General features: G+C 39.2%; 1 protein-coding gene across 1 annotated transcript in view; it reads left to right on the forward strand.

Moving 5' to 3' along the window:
* The first annotated feature begins 3,717 nt into the window (after window positions 1–3,717).
* Window positions 3,718–17,399, forward strand: part of GNS (glucosamine (N-acetyl)-6-sulfatase) — a 60,803-nt gene continuing 47,121 nt past the window's right edge. Inside the window, exons 1-6 of the mRNA XM_026500105.4 lie at window positions 3,718–4,118; window positions 8,991–9,050; window positions 11,932–12,138; window positions 14,291–14,356; window positions 14,988–15,086; window positions 16,501–16,668. Of these exons, the coding sequence (XP_026355890.1) occupies window positions 3,930–4,118; window positions 8,991–9,050; window positions 11,932–12,138; window positions 14,291–14,356; window positions 14,988–15,086; window positions 16,501–16,668 (789 nt within the window). The 5' untranslated portion in view covers window positions 3,718–3,929. The remainder of the gene's footprint in view (window positions 4,119–8,990; window positions 9,051–11,931; window positions 12,139–14,290; window positions 14,357–14,987; window positions 15,087–16,500; window positions 16,669–17,399) is intronic.

Here is a 17,399-nt window from a genome sequence, read left to right on the forward strand (position 1 = left end):
TCATGATAAAAAGTAGTGTTGTACCCATATGGAAATGTCATGGGAATTTTTCAACTAATAGCTGGGTTTAAACCACTTTCGCTTAAGGTGGAGGAAAAAATTATAAAATGTTTAAATGTGACTTATTTTACCACAACAATTAATGAAAAATTAATTTAAATGATGGGAAAATGTTCTTAAAAATTTTTAAAGACTTTATTTTTAAGTAATCTGCACACCCAATATGGGGCTCAAACTCACAACCCTGAGACCAAGAGATGTGTGCTCTAGCAACTAAGCCAGCCAGACGTCCTGATGGGAAAATGTTTTGGGTTTTTTTTGTTTGTTTTTTAAACATCTACATTTTTTACATCCTTTTTTAAGATTTTATGTATTCACTTGAGAGAGAGAGAGAGTGCAAAAGCATGAGCAGGGGGAGGGGCAGAGGGAGAGGGACAAGCAGACTCCCCAGTAAGTGCAGACCCCCACTGAAGGGTTCCATCCCAGGACCCTGAAATCATGACCTGAGCTGAAATCAAGAGTCAGACATAACTGACGGAGCCACCCAGGCACCCCGCATGGGAAAACGTTTTCAAAAGTGGTAAATCAAATATATAACCAGACACCAAATAATAACATTATACATTCTATTCTAGATGTGACAAAATGATCCGTTGTCAATTATTGTGCACTACTCCTCTAATAGGAACCCCTATTAGCAATTTTTAACTTTCTTACCCAACTGAAAACATTAATGAGACTTTATTCAACAAGGTGAAAAAATATTTGAGCTATTTTAAACTGCGGTTAAACAACATTTACAGTCATATGTCAGCACAACTATTATGATGATTATAACAAAGGGCTACATGCTCTTTAAAAACCACTTTGCAGGGGCGCCTGGGTGGCTCAGTCAGTTAAGCTTCTGACTCTTGGTTTTGGCTCAGGTGATGATCTCGGAGTCTTGAGATCAAGCCTGGTGTTGGGCTCCACCCTCAGTGGGGAGTCTGCCTAAAGATTCTCTCCCTCTGCCCCTTCCTCTGCCCCATTCTCTCAAATAAATAAATAAAATCGTTTTTAAAAAATACAAACTTACCTAACAGCTGATAAAACCCAAACAAAACATTTTAACTGTCATTTAGAAAGACACTTTGGAATATTTCAGTTAAACAACTGACAAATTTCAGACTCCTGATGTGGATGTATACAGGAGGCACCTTCTTATGTCATCTTTAAATTTATTTTATTAAAGCACTGAGATAAAATTGAGGTAAAAAATTCATGAATATGAAATCAAAGTGATAAAGACGAGTGAGAAAATCAAAAGAAATTATCCTGACATTGAAAAGTAAATAGCAATCATTTTTTTTGCAGATCATAACAAAAACAGTAATCATGGAAGAGATAAATTGCAAGTGAAAGTAATAAATAGGCTCTTGAATTGTTTGATAATCAATTTGTTAACAAAGCGAATCATATAAATGCACTAAAAATATTGTATCTTTCTGATATAACCTCAAATTGACATCAATGAAGAGGATATAAACTCATAATACATGATTACAATAAGTACGTGTGTGTGTATAACCAATAATGAACTGAGGATGAAAAAAAATTTCTGAACTATCAGTAATAAAAAATGAATACTGATCAACTATGCTAAATAAAAGACTAAATTATTTTCCTATTCTCTCTACAGAATATATTACAAAGCCACAGTCATATGGAGAGATGATTGAAGTGTACATAGCTATAAAATGTTGGGGGGGAAGCATGGAGACGTGTGTCTGGTAGTTCATTAATAAAAATATTATATTTTAAAATTTTGCATTTGTAATATTTTTCAACTTTTAAAAATCTGTAATATGGTTATTTCTTTTATTAGTCTAAATAAATAATCACTTTTGTGCCTAATTCTGTATTCAAAATTGTTATTCTTTTTCTTAAGGAACCACCCTTGCCAAATTGTATACATATAAGATTCACACCCCACAAAATCTGGATTTGTTCTCTTATCATCATCCACTCTTGTCCTCTTCTAATCTGTACACCATACCACAGCATAAAGGACCTAATACAAATTCACGTATGATTTTATTTCTCCCCTACTCTTCAAGTGATTTCCCATTAGCCTTATGATGAAGACCAAAATCCTTAACATAGGATCTGGGCTCTGTCTACCTGTCCACCTCCTTCTCTCCCTCTGCTCCAAGTACGCTGGCATCTTTTAGTTCTTTGAATGCACTACCTCGAAATCTTTGCGTGTGCTGTACTTCACGCCTAGGACACATTCTACCACCCCACTACCCCATTAACAAATTATCTTCTATTTAAACTCCTCACTGCCACTGAAAGTTTACTTCCTCAGGGAATCCTTAAATGTTCATTTCTCTCTTTACTTATTTGTCTCCTTATTTGTAATTATACATTTCTGTGATTATTAGATTGTATTATCTTTCTGCAACTAGACTGCAAGTTCCATGAAAAAGGAACAGTGTCTCCTCAGCATTAGTCTAGCATCTGGAATAAAGCTGGCCCTTAATTATACAATCTCTGCCATCAAATAATTCATAATCTAGCCTTGAACTAAGAACAGTGATATAATCTTAAAATTTGGGGCATCAATGCAGGTTCTTTTTTGTGCCAGAAGTCTTCCTGGAAGTCTTGATTTCCTAGGATTATTGCATCAGCTTGCAAAATGAGCCTAGTTTGAGGCTGTAACCCAGTACCATGGCCATCTGGGAACTAGTCTGACCAGATTCCCAGAAGAATTTTTCTTGCAGTGGATCTTTACTTCATTTTGTAAAGACTCTCTTTCTGTAAACCTTTTTTTTTTCCAAAAAGGCAACACTTCCTTTTGCATAAGACTTATAGTTGTATATATGATACTTCAAAGTACTTCCACAATTATTTTTACCTCATAATAGTACAGTGCTTTCATGAATTTTAAAACATTTTTCATGCCGGATGGTCTAGCTTAGAGAAAATACACTTTGTTAGCAGCCAGGAGGTACGGGTTGTTGCTCTAAATTAGGAATGAGGCTTGACCCTTCACCTTGCCAGGGATAATTCTGTTTTCATAGACTTCAGCAGAGGGTTGAGGTAGAGCTGTACTAGAGCTATTACAGAAATATTTGGAGCCTTAGTTCACGGAATTTTTTCCCCTAAAGATTACTTAATGTGGTTGGGTAACCATGTTTCAGGGGTTTTGTTTTTGTTCAATGTGCATATCCTCCAACATCTTCTAAGAGGGCTTTCAAAAATTCACCAAGTAATATTAGGCTGTCAGGATATTCCTAAATCGTTTGCTTGTTTGAAATCACGTTATCAGCTGAAGCTTGAAGTTAAGAAAGATGACTCGGAATCCAGCTTCAAATTTAACAGGTGAGTTGTAGAGAAAATTAGAAATGATTAATATAAGGGCTTTCTTAGGTGTCTGTTGACTCGAGGATAAAATACGAGAGACCAGACCTCGCCCACCAGCTGATCTTACTACCTGGTAGGTCCATTCCTCCTTTCTCTAATCGCTTACTGTGAGCTGATTCCCTCCTCTATTTCATCTTATCTTCTCTCCATTTTAATCCTTGCACCAAGCGTTCAGATTCACACCCCCTGAGAACCCAACCTGAGCCAGAGACTGAAGCAAACCCAAGCCGCATCTCCGACCCGTTCTTCGCTCCCTCGTGTCCACTTCCGGTTTCCGGCCCGCTGATCCGACCTCCCTCCCTTTCCGCCCGCAGTCCCGCCCCGTCGGTCCTCATGTGACCGCACGGCGTGCTCCGCCCCCTGTCCCCGGTTCACGTGATCGTGCTAGGGGAGAAAACGCCTGACCCCAGACCCCGGCCTTTTCCTGGCAACCCTTTTCCTCCTGCGGCTCCTCCGCCTTTTGCCGTTTAGACACCTGCGCGTCACTCCGCTCGGTCTCGGGCCCCCCCGGAGCCCTCTCCGCCATGTGGCTCCTGCCTCTGGCCCCAAGTGGGCCCGGGCGGAACAGCCCCCGTCACCTGCCTTCCTGCAGCCCGGCGCTGCTGCTGTTGCTGGGCAGCTGCCTGGGGGTCTCTGGGGTGGCGGAGGGCTCTCGGAGGCCCAACGTGGTGCTGCTGCTCACCGACGACCAGGACGAAGTGCTCGGCGGCATGGTAACTCTTCTATTTCTGCCCCGCCCCTCCGTCTCCCGGGCTGACCCCCAGGTTTCTTGTCCTCTTCCCCATCCCCACCCCAGTTCCCTCAGTTGGCTGCCTTAACTCCGGATAGATTTGCTTTTGCCACGCCAGACCCCTTCCGCAAGTTTGAGGGGCCGCAGGATTCTATTTCCTCTTTCTCCCGCGTCTCTTCTGAGTAGACACACATGCACGCACCACACAGAGCTTCTAGTCTGGACCTTAGTGCTGTGGAGTTCGCGTTTATAGCTCAAAATAAACAGGTGGACGCCAGTTGGGGATGGGCTGAACCAAGGAGGAGCAGATGCTGGCTAAGAGCACGCAAGCCGTGTTTTTCTTTTGGATTAGAGGATCTGAGGACAAGTCTAGCCCTCTCTTTGAAGGACCTAGGCTACCTCTGTATTCATCTCCGTGTACAGTGTCTGTGCCTGATATTTATAAAATAAGTGCTGAAATGAAATAATCTGGCAGGTAGGTTGTCGAACTCTTCAGGGTGCGCCTTGCCTAACAAGAGTCAAGAAAATTCAATTAGCCTGATTGAGCACCTGGCTGATGCATTCGCTGCTATTGCCCGTGTTCCATTTTAAATGTGTTTTGTCATGAGACTTCATTCTTTCCCAGAGTGAATGTTGCTTCTGTATCTTAGAGTTCTGGAATTTATGACCTTCAGAAGCATTCACCCAGCCCCCTACTCTTGGAGGCCACAGAAAGTGGCTTTCCCGAGGCGCTTAGCTAGTTGAAACAGGTCAGAATCCTGACGAGTGCTCTGATCCTCAGTGTGACGTTTCTCTTATCTTTAAGAAAATATATATATCCTTTATTTCTTCGTTTAGTTCTCTTTTTGCTTTCAGCTAAGTGCTGAAACTATGAGAACACTTCACACAAGAGGTTCCTAACTTATAATGTCTGGGAACACCCTACCTCAGTGTCCTTCAAACTGCCAATTTCAACCCATAAGCGAGTTGTGAAATCAGTTTAGTGAGTAGCTACCGGCATTTTACATTTACATATTCCTGTGGAATAGAGTAGAATAGAAAATGTTGGTGTGATACATGTGGTATATATAGTAAAGGTACACTTATCCATATATATATTTCTGGGTTATGAGTGAAAATGTATTTCTTACTCAGGACTGTGTTCACCACACGGAAAACCTTTTCTAGTTTATGTTTAAGATGCTTGCATTTTGACTCCACACTAATTCGTGCCACATACGCTTCATTGCCATTTAGTTTCTACTCCACCACATTGACATTGAAGAGTCTTGACTTAATTGCTTTCCTGGAATTTCCTTTGTTTTTTCCATTCCCAGCACTACACTGACCCTCCTCAAAAAATTCCTTTAAAAAATTTGTGTGTGTGTGTGTGTCCTTGAAAAGTGTTTTGTCTAGAAAGTGTAAGCCATCTGTATCAAAAATTAGTACTAGCTTAGTGACTAAAACAATTAAAAGGTCAAGCTTTTACATCTCTGCTGAAAACAAAAATTTATCACTGAAATATAAGGAGTTCAGAATTGAGCTTCTTCTTACCACAGATGTATCTTCTCCTTAGCGTGTTAGCCATATTTGCTTCTTTAAACCAGTATCAGATTCTTTTTTATAGGTGTTTATACTAAAGAGAAGAGCCAAAATTGAGTAGAGGGAACAGGTCAAATTTAATGCTCCCAACTCTCCTGGGTATTCTGGCTTCTCTTGTAGCCTTTTCCAGAGTATTCTACCACTAGTTGTCAAACGGGACTTGAAGGGAAGGCACTAAGACAATAATAGCATTTGAAAACCTACTTGGAGCCAGTTAGAGTGTGAAGTATTTTATACTTGTGCTTCAGTCATTACAGGAGTCCTCTGCTGTATGTATTGTCCTTCCCTTAAATAAGAGGCAACTAATACTTAGAGGGTGTTAAGTAACTTGGCCAAAGTTCGTATAGCTAATAAGTAGCAAAGCCTGGTGTCTTATGATCTTGAAGCCCCATTTTTCTCATATTCTAGAATATTGTGATAATACTGACTCACCAGATGTCATTCCACATACCCATATCAGCATACTCACTTATACCTCAGGTCAGAGATTCTTTTTTTTTTTTTTTAATTTTATTTTTTTATTTTATTTTTATTATTTTTTATTTTTTTATTAGGTCAGAGATTCTTAAGATGATACTCAGGGACACCAGTGGGGTCATGGAAGTCCTTAACTTATATGTAATACCCTGTATTTTATCTTCATTTTTGTGTAGAGAGTGAGGTCTCTGACTCAAAAAAAGATTATGAATTGCTGCCATCTTTGGCAAAATAAACAGTAGTCCAATCCACCAGATCAGCTCAGGTCGAGGGATTATAGTGCTGGTGGGATTTTTGTTTCACGTAGAATCTTTCAGTCATCTTTGAAATCGTCTTTTATGCATCATCTTTAACATTTCACTGTATTTGTTGCGGGTATCATCTGTGGGACTTTGGGTTTTTTGCTTAGGGAACAGTTCCTGTTTTTTATTTTACTTGAATGTTATGGCAGGATGAACACACTGTTCTTCACAGAAGCACGGGTTGCTCTTTTTAAAATCATTCACTTTAGCAAAAGTGACATTTGGTCAAAACTTCAGGGAAGGGAGGGAAGGAGCCATGATGAAATGTAGGGGAAAAATACATCCTGTCTTTGCTTAAAGCAAAGTGGTCTTTCATTGTTAAAAGAAAAATTAGCCATAGATTATTAGAAATGTTAAAATTTTATTTCAGAGCAGCTGTACACGGGAGCCAAAAAAGTAAATGACTCCTTAGGATTTTTATGGAAGGGATTTGCTTTGGAGGAGTAAAGGAACACATTTACCCATATTCAGGTATAAAATTGGCGGCTGCTTAAGCAGTGTTGCACACCCTTCACCTGACCAGCCTTGCAGCTATCTTTACTGACATCTTAAGCCTCCATTTTAGCATTCAGATTAGCATGGACACACACATTTTCAGTACAGTGTGGTTTCTTGTTTAGGATTTGTTTGATTCAGCACAGATTATGGTTATCACTGTACTAGTGTTAACAGTATAAAGATTACAGTCATTAATATAAATTTCTTACACTAAAATCTGTGTTCCTAGGCAGCCTTGCATCATCTGCTGGCTCCTGCCTAACGCTTTGACCTTGTCTTACGCCACAGTCTCCTTTACTTGCTGTGCTACTTCTACCACATTTGGCTTCTTTCTGTTCCTCATATGTGCCTGTTCTCCAGCAGCCCTTGTCCTTGCTGTTCACTCAGCCTGGAAGCACCTCCTAGATCTTTGCATGGCTGGCCTCCTCATCATGTGACTCTGAGTACCAAAGTTACCTCCTGAAAGAGGCCTCTCCTGACCACGCATCTAAAGTCGTTTCCCCCTTTCACTCCCACCAGTTGTAAGCACATCATCCTTGTTTATTTTGTTCATAGCACTTTTCACTGCCTGAAATGTTTAAGTCCCCAAGAGTACAGAGGTCATGAGGGTAAGGACCTTCTGTCTTTTGTCCTTCCTGGCCTCAATCAGTGCCTGGCACACATTAAGTGTTTAACAAATGAGCTGTAATCACACAGTAAATCAGATATTCTTCAGTAGTTTTGCATATTCACCAGTTTGAGGATTAAGTCCCATATAATAACTCACATAGTCCTTTTCCCCACTTAAACTTTGTATTCTCATTTCCCTCCCTGTGTCATCATAACTCAGATTTCTCATCAAACCAGTGTTTCATTCAGCCCAATATTCTTTACCTGAAAGTAGCACTCAGTGATGTTTTGTGGAAGATCATAGCTGGTGATGTTCCTTCTGAAGGTTAACGAAGACCTTGTATATCTGTAGCATTTCTTGGGAACCTATTATGGATCTACTCATGAAATTATGAAAGGTCTTCTTAAATAAGTTAGAATTCTCATCCTTTTGAGCTTATGGGTTCTTTAGGTTTTTTACTATCTATGTAAAATAGTGGGGGAGAGTCATTTATACAGTATTATAAACAAGACCCTTGTTAACATAATTATATATCTAGATTATCTTTAAGGAATTACTGCACGATAAGGTATACGTAAAACTGCACTGAATATGGTCTTAGATTTCAAAGGTACTTCAAAATCATCATGAACTGATTCATACAATACAATTAAAATTAGAGTCTCTTCAATGGTCCTTTTTTGTTGTCTGGGTTCTGAATAAAGATGGTTAGTGTTTCTTTTATTTGTATTTATTTGTATTTAAATGACCTTCTTCATACTTGTGTCCTCACTCTAGGATTTGTGATTAATTGTTGTCTGTACTCTTTGCCACCTGGTTCAAGTTCTTACCTGAGGCGGTGGTTGGCCTAGTGCATGGGGTTTTGAGCTTATAGTTAAAATGCATGCATTTGGACTCCACCACTGGATGTGTGATATTTGAGTCCTTTTCTGGTCGTCAGGACCTTATCTGGCTCTCAGATAAGAGTCAGAACCTAAGTGTTACTTCTGTTTCAAAGGGTGGAAGTCTCCTTTCATCTCTTAGCCCACGTTCTACTCCTAAAGATGAATTAATGAAGATCTGCCCTATCTGTCCTGTGAGGGGGCTGGTGATGAAAGAGAGCACCAAAACTTCATTACACTGAAATCAGTATTGCTAGAATAATGCTATCAGCTGTGAACTTTCCCTTCCTGCAGGCCTGATGACCTCTCTGATCTTTTGCATGGGACATAACTGACTAACCAAACCTGTTTGGTTCATCTCCAGAATCACACAGGACTCTTTTGGCAGTTTTTTAGTGTCAAATGGAGCTGATCATTGTGAGTTAAGATGCAAACAACATGAGTTTTGGTCTGTGTGTTTTGTTTATTGAAGGAAATGGTTTAACAGATGATTATTTACTTCACAGACACCACTAAAGAAAACCAAGGCTCTCATTGGAGAAATGGGGATGACTTTCTCCAGTGCTGTAAGTTTCAAGGCAGACTTAATTTTGTGAGACTTTCTGTTCATGCTCTAAGAAGAAGCACTCTCTTTTGGGGAGTCTAGTGTAATCTGTGTGGTTTTTTTCCTAGTTAAATGTCTGAACTAAAAGAAGGACTTTAATTAATGTGATTTGAATTCTTTTAATTGAAACATTACTTTTTACGAATTGAACCTTAATTGTAGGTATTTTCTAAGCCAGTTTGATTTATAGCTCAGAACTAGAGAATTTTCTTTAAAACGTCACTGTTTGAGGTTTGAAAATGGATTATAAGAGTCAAGTAACATTCATGCTGTGTAAATTGCTTTGTGGTCAATGCTTGCAGGCCACTTTACAAAGCCCAGTTAACCCTGACGATCAAACCTGAGAAAGGTAATAGCAACCAGACAAAACCAACATATGTGTGTGTGTGTATACACATATATGTGCATGTATTAGATACAAATATATATGTATATATAAACATAGATGCAGGGGCGCCTGGTTGACTCAGTCAGTTGAGCATCCAACTGTTGATCTCAGCTCAGGTCTTGATCTCAGGGTTGTGAGCTCAGGGCTGGTGTGGAGCCCACTTAAATAAATAGCCCACTTAAATAAATAAGTAAGTAAGTAAGTAAACAAATGTAGATGCAAAGATCCATAATAAAATACTAACAAATCAAATTCATGCACATAATCAAGTAAGTAGTAGTCCAGCTTATCAGGAAATCCATTAAATAGCAGCACAGTGTTGTGCTTAAGAGCACAGATTCTGGAGCTGGGTCACCTAGTTTTGGATGCTCTCTCTGCCTCTTTTCTAACTTTGTGACCTGGGGCAGGTTATTAACCTTTCTGCGGACCTTGGTTTCCCCATTTGTAACTGGGTGTACTAAAACCTATCTCAGGGTTTTTGCGATATTAAGCAAATAGATACATGTAAAGCAAGCACTTGTATCAGCGCCTGACTTACAGTAAATACTACATAATGGTGGTTGTTATGTTGTCCACCAACAAGATCAGTAGTTGAAAGACGAAAAATGTAATGTTCATCTTAATAGATGCTTGAAAGTCCCCTGAAATTTTACCATCCTTTCCTGGTAATTTATTAAACTGTTAAAAGAATGTATCCTTACTATGATGAGTATTTCAAACAAATAGCTCACCTTATAGTTAAGGTGAAAGACTCAGGCCACTGCTTTTAGAGATGAGACAAGGCCCTGATACTTGTCACTTAATGCTGTCCTGAACTGTCTAGTCATTGGCATAAGTCCCGTGGAATTAACTGGAATATTGGAAAAGGACAAATTATTTCCACTTCTTTGTATTTTCTACCTAGAAAATGTAGAATTGTTTGAAAACTTTTTAAATTAATAGAGTTTAGTAAAGTAGAAATGAAAAATAAATATAATCTCCAATGTAACCAGTTAGAGAAGTACTCCGGAGGAGAGAGAAGAGAGCCCATTCATACAGCAGGAAAATGCAGACTCTAGGTATAGCTGGTGGTGGCCAGTAATGGTTAAGACCTATAAATAAGGTTACAGAACTTCGTGCGTGATGTAATAAAAATACTTAACATGTAGACACACCCATCATTTTCTGTGGGAAGACCCAAGATTAGTTTATTCTAATCAGAATCCCAACAAGATTTGTTTTAGGCTGAGTAAAGTGATTTTAAATTTATCTGGAATTATAAGTAGGTTAGAACAATCAAGATAATTTCTTAAAGGAGGAAATTGCCCTTCCAGATAATAAAATGTAATATGAAGGTACAATAAACAGCGTGACTGACCAAAAAATAGGTCAGCAGACACAAAAGCAGAAGGATTAAAAGGCTTGCCAATGTGAAAATTACAGAAGTCAAATATCTGACAAAATTAAAAAAGCAAAAGTAAAAAATGACAAATACTTGTTACATGACTGAACCCTTCCTTAACTCAGATTTTATATAACAAGAAGCTGATGCCCCAGGAAGAAAACACGTACAAAGCACATGAACAAATCATTCACGTAAACACAGTTGGTCAGTACGCATGTGGAGAATGTCTGTCTCCACCAGTATTTAAAAATGCCAAATCCAATTTGAAAGGCCAAAGAAATGCCAACTGTTTAAAAGGGGTAATACGTAATTGTGGCAAGGGTGTACTTAAATGAGCATTCCTTCCCTGCTGGTGTGAGTGTAAACTAGTATTCTCTGTAAAGTGGCTTGGTGATGTGTACTAAGACCTATACAAATATTAGGTAGAAAGGGCTAAGATTAGTGATGATAGTAGCTAATAGGAATATAATTAGAGTAGAAAAAATAATCTACATTCAGTGTATTAAGTGATACAGGAAATCTATAAAGCTACAGATCACCCTGAAAATGGACCTGTGCCTCTCAGCTACATTAGAGTCAAGTAGTAGTCTTTATTCTTGGTTAAGACCTAGCTCCTAGGGCCGCCTGGGTGGCTCAGTTGGTTAAGCGTCCTACTCTTGATCTCAACTCAGGTCTTGATCTCAGGGTCTTGAGTTCAAGCCCCATTTTGGGTTCCACACTGGGCATGAAGCCTACCTTAAAAAAAAAAAAAAAAAAAGACCTAGCTCCTATCATGTAAATATTTCTTTGGCAGATGAGATTGGAATAACTTCTATTCTGCAGAAAGAAACCAACTGAAAAAGAAATCTGTTCTCTTGATTTATCTAGTTTACTGTCTCCACTATGTGACTTAAAGCAGCTCTAAAGTGTGTCATGTGTTACCAAAAAAAAAAAAAAAGAAAAAACTCTATTCCATGAGAAACTAGACATTCAAAGTTAGAGTATTAAGTAGCTTTCTTTACTCTCTTTAGAAATGATGAGAAATCCATCTTTCTTGTGTAACCGGGTTTTTTGCTTCTGTTCCCTTTGTAGTATGTGCCAAGTGCTCTTTGCTGCCCGAGCAGAGCCAGTATCTTGACAGGGAAGTACCCACATAATCATCACGTTGTTAACAACACTTTAGAGGGAAACTGCAGTAGTAAGTCTTGGCAGAAGATCCAAGAACCAAATACTTTCCCAGCAATTCTCAGATCGATGTGTGGTTATCAGACCTTTTTCGCAGGGAAATACTTAAATGAGGTAGGTTGAATGATCTAATTATTCCCTTTAAAAAAAAAAAGCTTTATAAATGTGAATTAATGTAATTCGTGTTGTCTTTTAATTATTATCCACTTGAGTCATGTTAAAATGTTTTTGGTATATGTTGTTTTCTACTAATCTGCCCATTAAACAAGAATTTATTTACTTGAACATATTTACATGATTTAAGTATTATAGTTCTTCTTCCTTTAAATAGCCTCATAGCACTTATTTTAAAGTTGTCCTATGACTGCTACTGTCTGATGGATCTTCCCCTTTTTCTTCCTTTTGCTTGTCATGTGGCTGTCATGGTATCTTTGTCTCCACTTCTCCTTTATTAGGATGAGGAAGAATTTTTTCCTTCTACCACCTTTCCTGCGTTATAACAACTTAAGACTAACCCTTTTTCTAACCTGAAAGAATGGGAATAAAATGTGGAGAGATCAATGATAGAGGGAAAACGCCCAGAGCCTGGGATATTCAGGCCACTAAAGCGTATGACTTAGTGGTTGATGTAGTGACCTCTTATGCGCCTGGATAGAGGGATACCCATTAAAGCCTACCAAGGTCAGATTTCATGGCCCCCAGGTTCACCACATTGGCCTTAGCTTTTAGAGTTCAAACTTAAAAGAAATAGTTTATTTGAGTTATCTCTTATAGTAAAACTGGGGATGCAGGACAAAGAAAAGAGGTACATTTTCTTACATACTTTATCCATGGTTGCTAGAGACACTAATATCTGATCTGAATATTCTGTTCATTCTTTCCCTCCCCACAATTGGGAGAATTTGCAGCCTTGTGAGTTTGAAGGAAGATGAGTCAGTTTGAAAAGAATCATGAGAAATAAGTACAGCTACTAGGTTATTAAGATAAAGCTGTGGGTCATAAAGAGAATTTATACTACTTTGCATATCAAAGATCATTTAACGTCTATACAAAATTAGAAGAAATTCATTAAAATACAACAATTTCTCATAGATTAAATTCTTCCTTAAATGGGCAATGCTAAACCTTGTCGAGATAAAATGGGATAATTCTCTGGTCACTTAATTCATCTCATCAAATAAATTGAGCTCCAAAGGAGGTTTCATCATCAGGACAAGTGAAGCTATAGGCTGAGAGCCCATAGTCTGATTATTTTGGCTGTTGTTAGCCACAAGATCAGTTGGAGTATTCAGTCTATGCCATCAGTAGCTCAGGAAATGAACTCTGTGGCCTAAGCCATGCGGACTTTTTCTAGGAAGGGCCAGAAGTAAATATTTTGGGCTTTGCAGGTCATATGTCTCTTTTGCGATGACAGTAGTTCCCCACCACCACCTTATCCACGGGGGATGCTTTCCCAGACCCCCAGTCGATGCCTGAAGCCATGGATAGTACTGAACTGTATATATACTGTTTGTAGCTGTGTATATGTACCTGTGATAAAGTTTAACTTATGAATTAGGAACAGTGAGAGATTAACAACAACCGATAACAAAATAGAACAAGTGCAGCCATATAATGCAATAAAAATTATGTGAATGTTGTGTCTCTCAAAATATCTTACTGCATTGTACTCACCCTTCCTGTGGTGATGCGAGATGATAACACGTACGTGATGAGATGAAGGGAGGTGAATGGCAGGCATTGTGAACCTTCTAACAGAAGGATCATTTGCTTCTGGACTACGATTGACCAGGGGTTAACTGAAACCATGGGAAATGAAACTGCAAATAAGGGGGACTCCTGTATTTGACTCTGCCATTGTGGCATGAAAGCAGCAATAGACATACACAAACCAAAATGAGTTCACCTGTGTTCCAAAAAAACTTCATCACTGAAATTCCAATTTCCTATAACTGTCACATGTCACAAAATATTCCTCTATTGATTGCTGTTTGTATTTTTTAATGGATGGAAAAAAATTCTTAGCTTGCTGATCATACAAACAGTTGGCAGGCTAGATTTGGCCTACTAGCCATAGTTTGCAAACTTCAACTTCAGAAGTTCCTAGGATTATAGTGTTCTTTACTTTTTGACTAGGTTTATGTGTTTGGGAAAATTGAGCACCTGGTTTCAGGCACTGATCTAAAAGGATTCTAAAAGTTTCCTCTTTCTTTCTGATCTGTTCATGTCTGAGTATTTCTAATGTCCTGCTTGTCTTGCTTTTCAGTATGGGGCCCCAGATGCAGGTGGACTAGAACACGTACCTCTAGGCTGGAGTTATTGGTATGCCTTGGTGAGTGATTACTGACGTTGGTGATGATTATACACAGCCCTAGAGACGTAAAATATGCGTACTCTCTAATTTAGCTCTGATTTTGACATAAGTTGCTTTGAGTTTAGGATGAGCTATTTTATCTCTTTAAAAGAAAGTCTGTTGATTGTGAGTCACTCCTCTGGAGGATGTTTTTCCTGCATCACACAAGGTTTAGTTACATATTTTGCTGTCTGTCTGATCCACTTGTGGCTTTTTAAACTATGACAGATTATTGAAACTATGCCAATAGTTGATAAAACTCTAGGCAAAAAATCCAATTCAGTACTAATGTGAGTAATTACCCTTTTTTTTAAATGCCTTTTTTTTTCTTTAAAGATTTATTTGACTAGGGCTGGGGGGATGGGGCAGAAGGAGAGAGTCTCAAGCAGACTCCATGGTGAGCATGGAGCCCGATGCAGGGCTCAGTCTCACAACCCTGAGATCACTACCCGAGCCAAAACCAAGAGTCTGACGCTTAACCAACCATGCCACCCAGGTGCCCCATAATGTCTTATCACTATTTAAACAGAGTGTAATTTAACCCAGCATGATTTCTGACTTTCATTTGGTGTGCTGACTTCCTAACAAATTTTACTTTCCTGTCTAATAGGAAAAGAATTCTAAATACTATAATTATACCCTCTCTATCAATGGGAAGGCACGAAAGCATGGCGAAAACTACAGTGTGGACTACCTGACAGATGTTCTGGTGAGTTATCAAAGCTCTGTTCTTGCAGGTTTGGCTCACAGTTGATTGAAACCTCTGCCTAGAAAACCTCTGGACTTGGTCATGTTGAGTAATGGGAATGAATAATAACTTCATTTAACTGCCAAAAAATATTTCCAACTGATTAAAGACTCCCGAGGGCATTTTTCTTTGTATATAAGCCAGGCTCAGCGTTAATGTTCTTGAAATTCCATCAACAAATCCTTTTCCAAAGGCTAATCTCTAAGCCTATAGAGATTACTTTGAAGAGGTTTTACTTGAGAGGTTCTTACTCTTGACCCCAGATTCACTCACAAGCTCTGAGATGGCAGCTTCACCATGAGGATGGGGTGCTGGGGACTGGAAGTTCTTAAGTCTTTGTGGATTTATATATAAAAATTACTGAAACTGGGTGAATTTAGGACTTTCCTTTCCTATCTAAGGTGTTTCTAATGACAGCCTTCCATAGAGTATTCATTCACCAAATATTCCAGCACCCAGCATAGCAGGTGGTTCAGTAAATGAAGCAGAGTCCCTCCAGATAGACAAGGCAAGGTATGGGCATTACTTAGATATCGTTTAAGGAGGTGAGAGTGCGCTATGCAGATCAGGGGAAAGGGTGCACAGACAGAGGGAACAACGGGTGTGGGGGGCACTGAGGCAGAAGTGTGCTCGGCGCGTTGGGACCGCAGGCTTCTGACAGGGCTAGAGTAAGCAGGTGAAAGGAATAGTGAGATGGTGAAAGGCAATTGATGCAGTCAGTCCGTTGAGTTTAGTGATGGGAATAAATGAAGCTATAAATCGACTAGAACAATTAAACACATAGCATGTATGTGGGATGCTTTCATTTTCATAATGTATCTCCAGATAAGCAAATGAAAAATTGAAGTCAATATAAATTAAAATCCTGGTGTGATGTATTTGGATTTAATATTATTCATTTAGCTTAGCTGCTTTAGTTGGCATAACTTACGATGTCTACAGATTAAGGTAACTTAATCCACCTGTCCCACTGTGAATTAGATTGACTCTCTTTTATGTACTTTAGGGTGTCAGAGGCATAGTCTAAGCCGTATTAATGCAAGCTAATCCTTAAAAGGCCAGATTACTGTTTCTCTCCTTACGGGAGGCATAACAATTTTTAGATCGTGTAAAATCACTAAGATCTTATTTGCTTTCTTAGGATGGTATGTTTTTCCATTTCTTTAAATAAGTATTGCCTAAAACCCAAATAGTTGTTCCAACAACATACTTGTAAATAACTGTAACATAGATTGTGTTAATATTAAGATCATTAAAATTGGTTTAAATTCTTAAGATTGATTAAAAGCTAATATGACCGTCTACCTCCTGTATATCTGAGAACATGCATCTCTCAAGTCCTGGGTAGAAGATGACCGATCTTTGTATATCTCAGGCTAATATCTCTTTGGGCTTCCTGGACTACAAGTCCAACTCTGAGCCGTTCTTCATGATGATCTCCACACCAGCACCTCATTCTCCTTGGACAGCCGCACCTCAGTACCAGAAGACCTTCCAGAACGTCTTTGCACCAAGAAATAAGAACTTCAACATCCATGGAGTGGTAGCTTCCCCTAACCCTTGAATTAAACCACACTTGATATAAGAAACTGTATATTATCTTGTTAGGGAGCCTTTGAGCCATGTAGTTGGTTTTCCTTACAGATCTTTTAAAGGTAATTGCACCTGTCTTGAGTATAATAGATAGCATAAACATGCTTCAGAAGTGCAGATAAGCTTCCTGCCACACATCCAGTTAGCAGCTAGAGAGTCCACAGGAAGTATTAAAGAAATGCTCTTTCCTGACTGCAGGCTCTCCTGCTAATCTCTGTGCTGGCTCTCCTACGTGGCAGTGGTAGTGGCTGAGACACGTTCCGTGGGGCTGAGCTAGGCCTGCAGTAGCTCCCGTGGGTGGCCCTCACCAGACCTGAGGCATAGAAAAGAGGGGGTGACATAGTGCAATGTGATTGGAAAGGGAAGTTAAATGGAGAAATGAACGAGAGCAGGGATTATAATTAAGGGCCATAACTTAAATATTTGCCCCTTATGCCAGTTACTCACACTTCCCTTGGCACAGAGGGTAGGCTGCTCACTGGTTCAAAGGCAGAAGTTCTCTACTGCCTCGTCCCTGTTGCCCAGAAATCTTAATTGCTGGCGAGGTGTGGTAGACAGAATGAGTCTTGGATTAGACTCAGCACTACCACTTTCAAGCTAAGTGACCTGACTGTGAGCAAGATACTTAACTTCTGCTTTTCTATCTAACGTGGGAGAAATAGATAAGTAAAGTTGGAGGTC

Source organism: Ursus arctos, unplaced genomic scaffold, assembly GCF_023065955.2.
Source record: "Ursus arctos isolate Adak ecotype North America unplaced genomic scaffold, UrsArc2.0 scaffold_21, whole genome shotgun sequence".
Taxonomy (NCBI): domain Eukaryota; kingdom Metazoa; phylum Chordata; class Mammalia; order Carnivora; family Ursidae; genus Ursus; species Ursus arctos.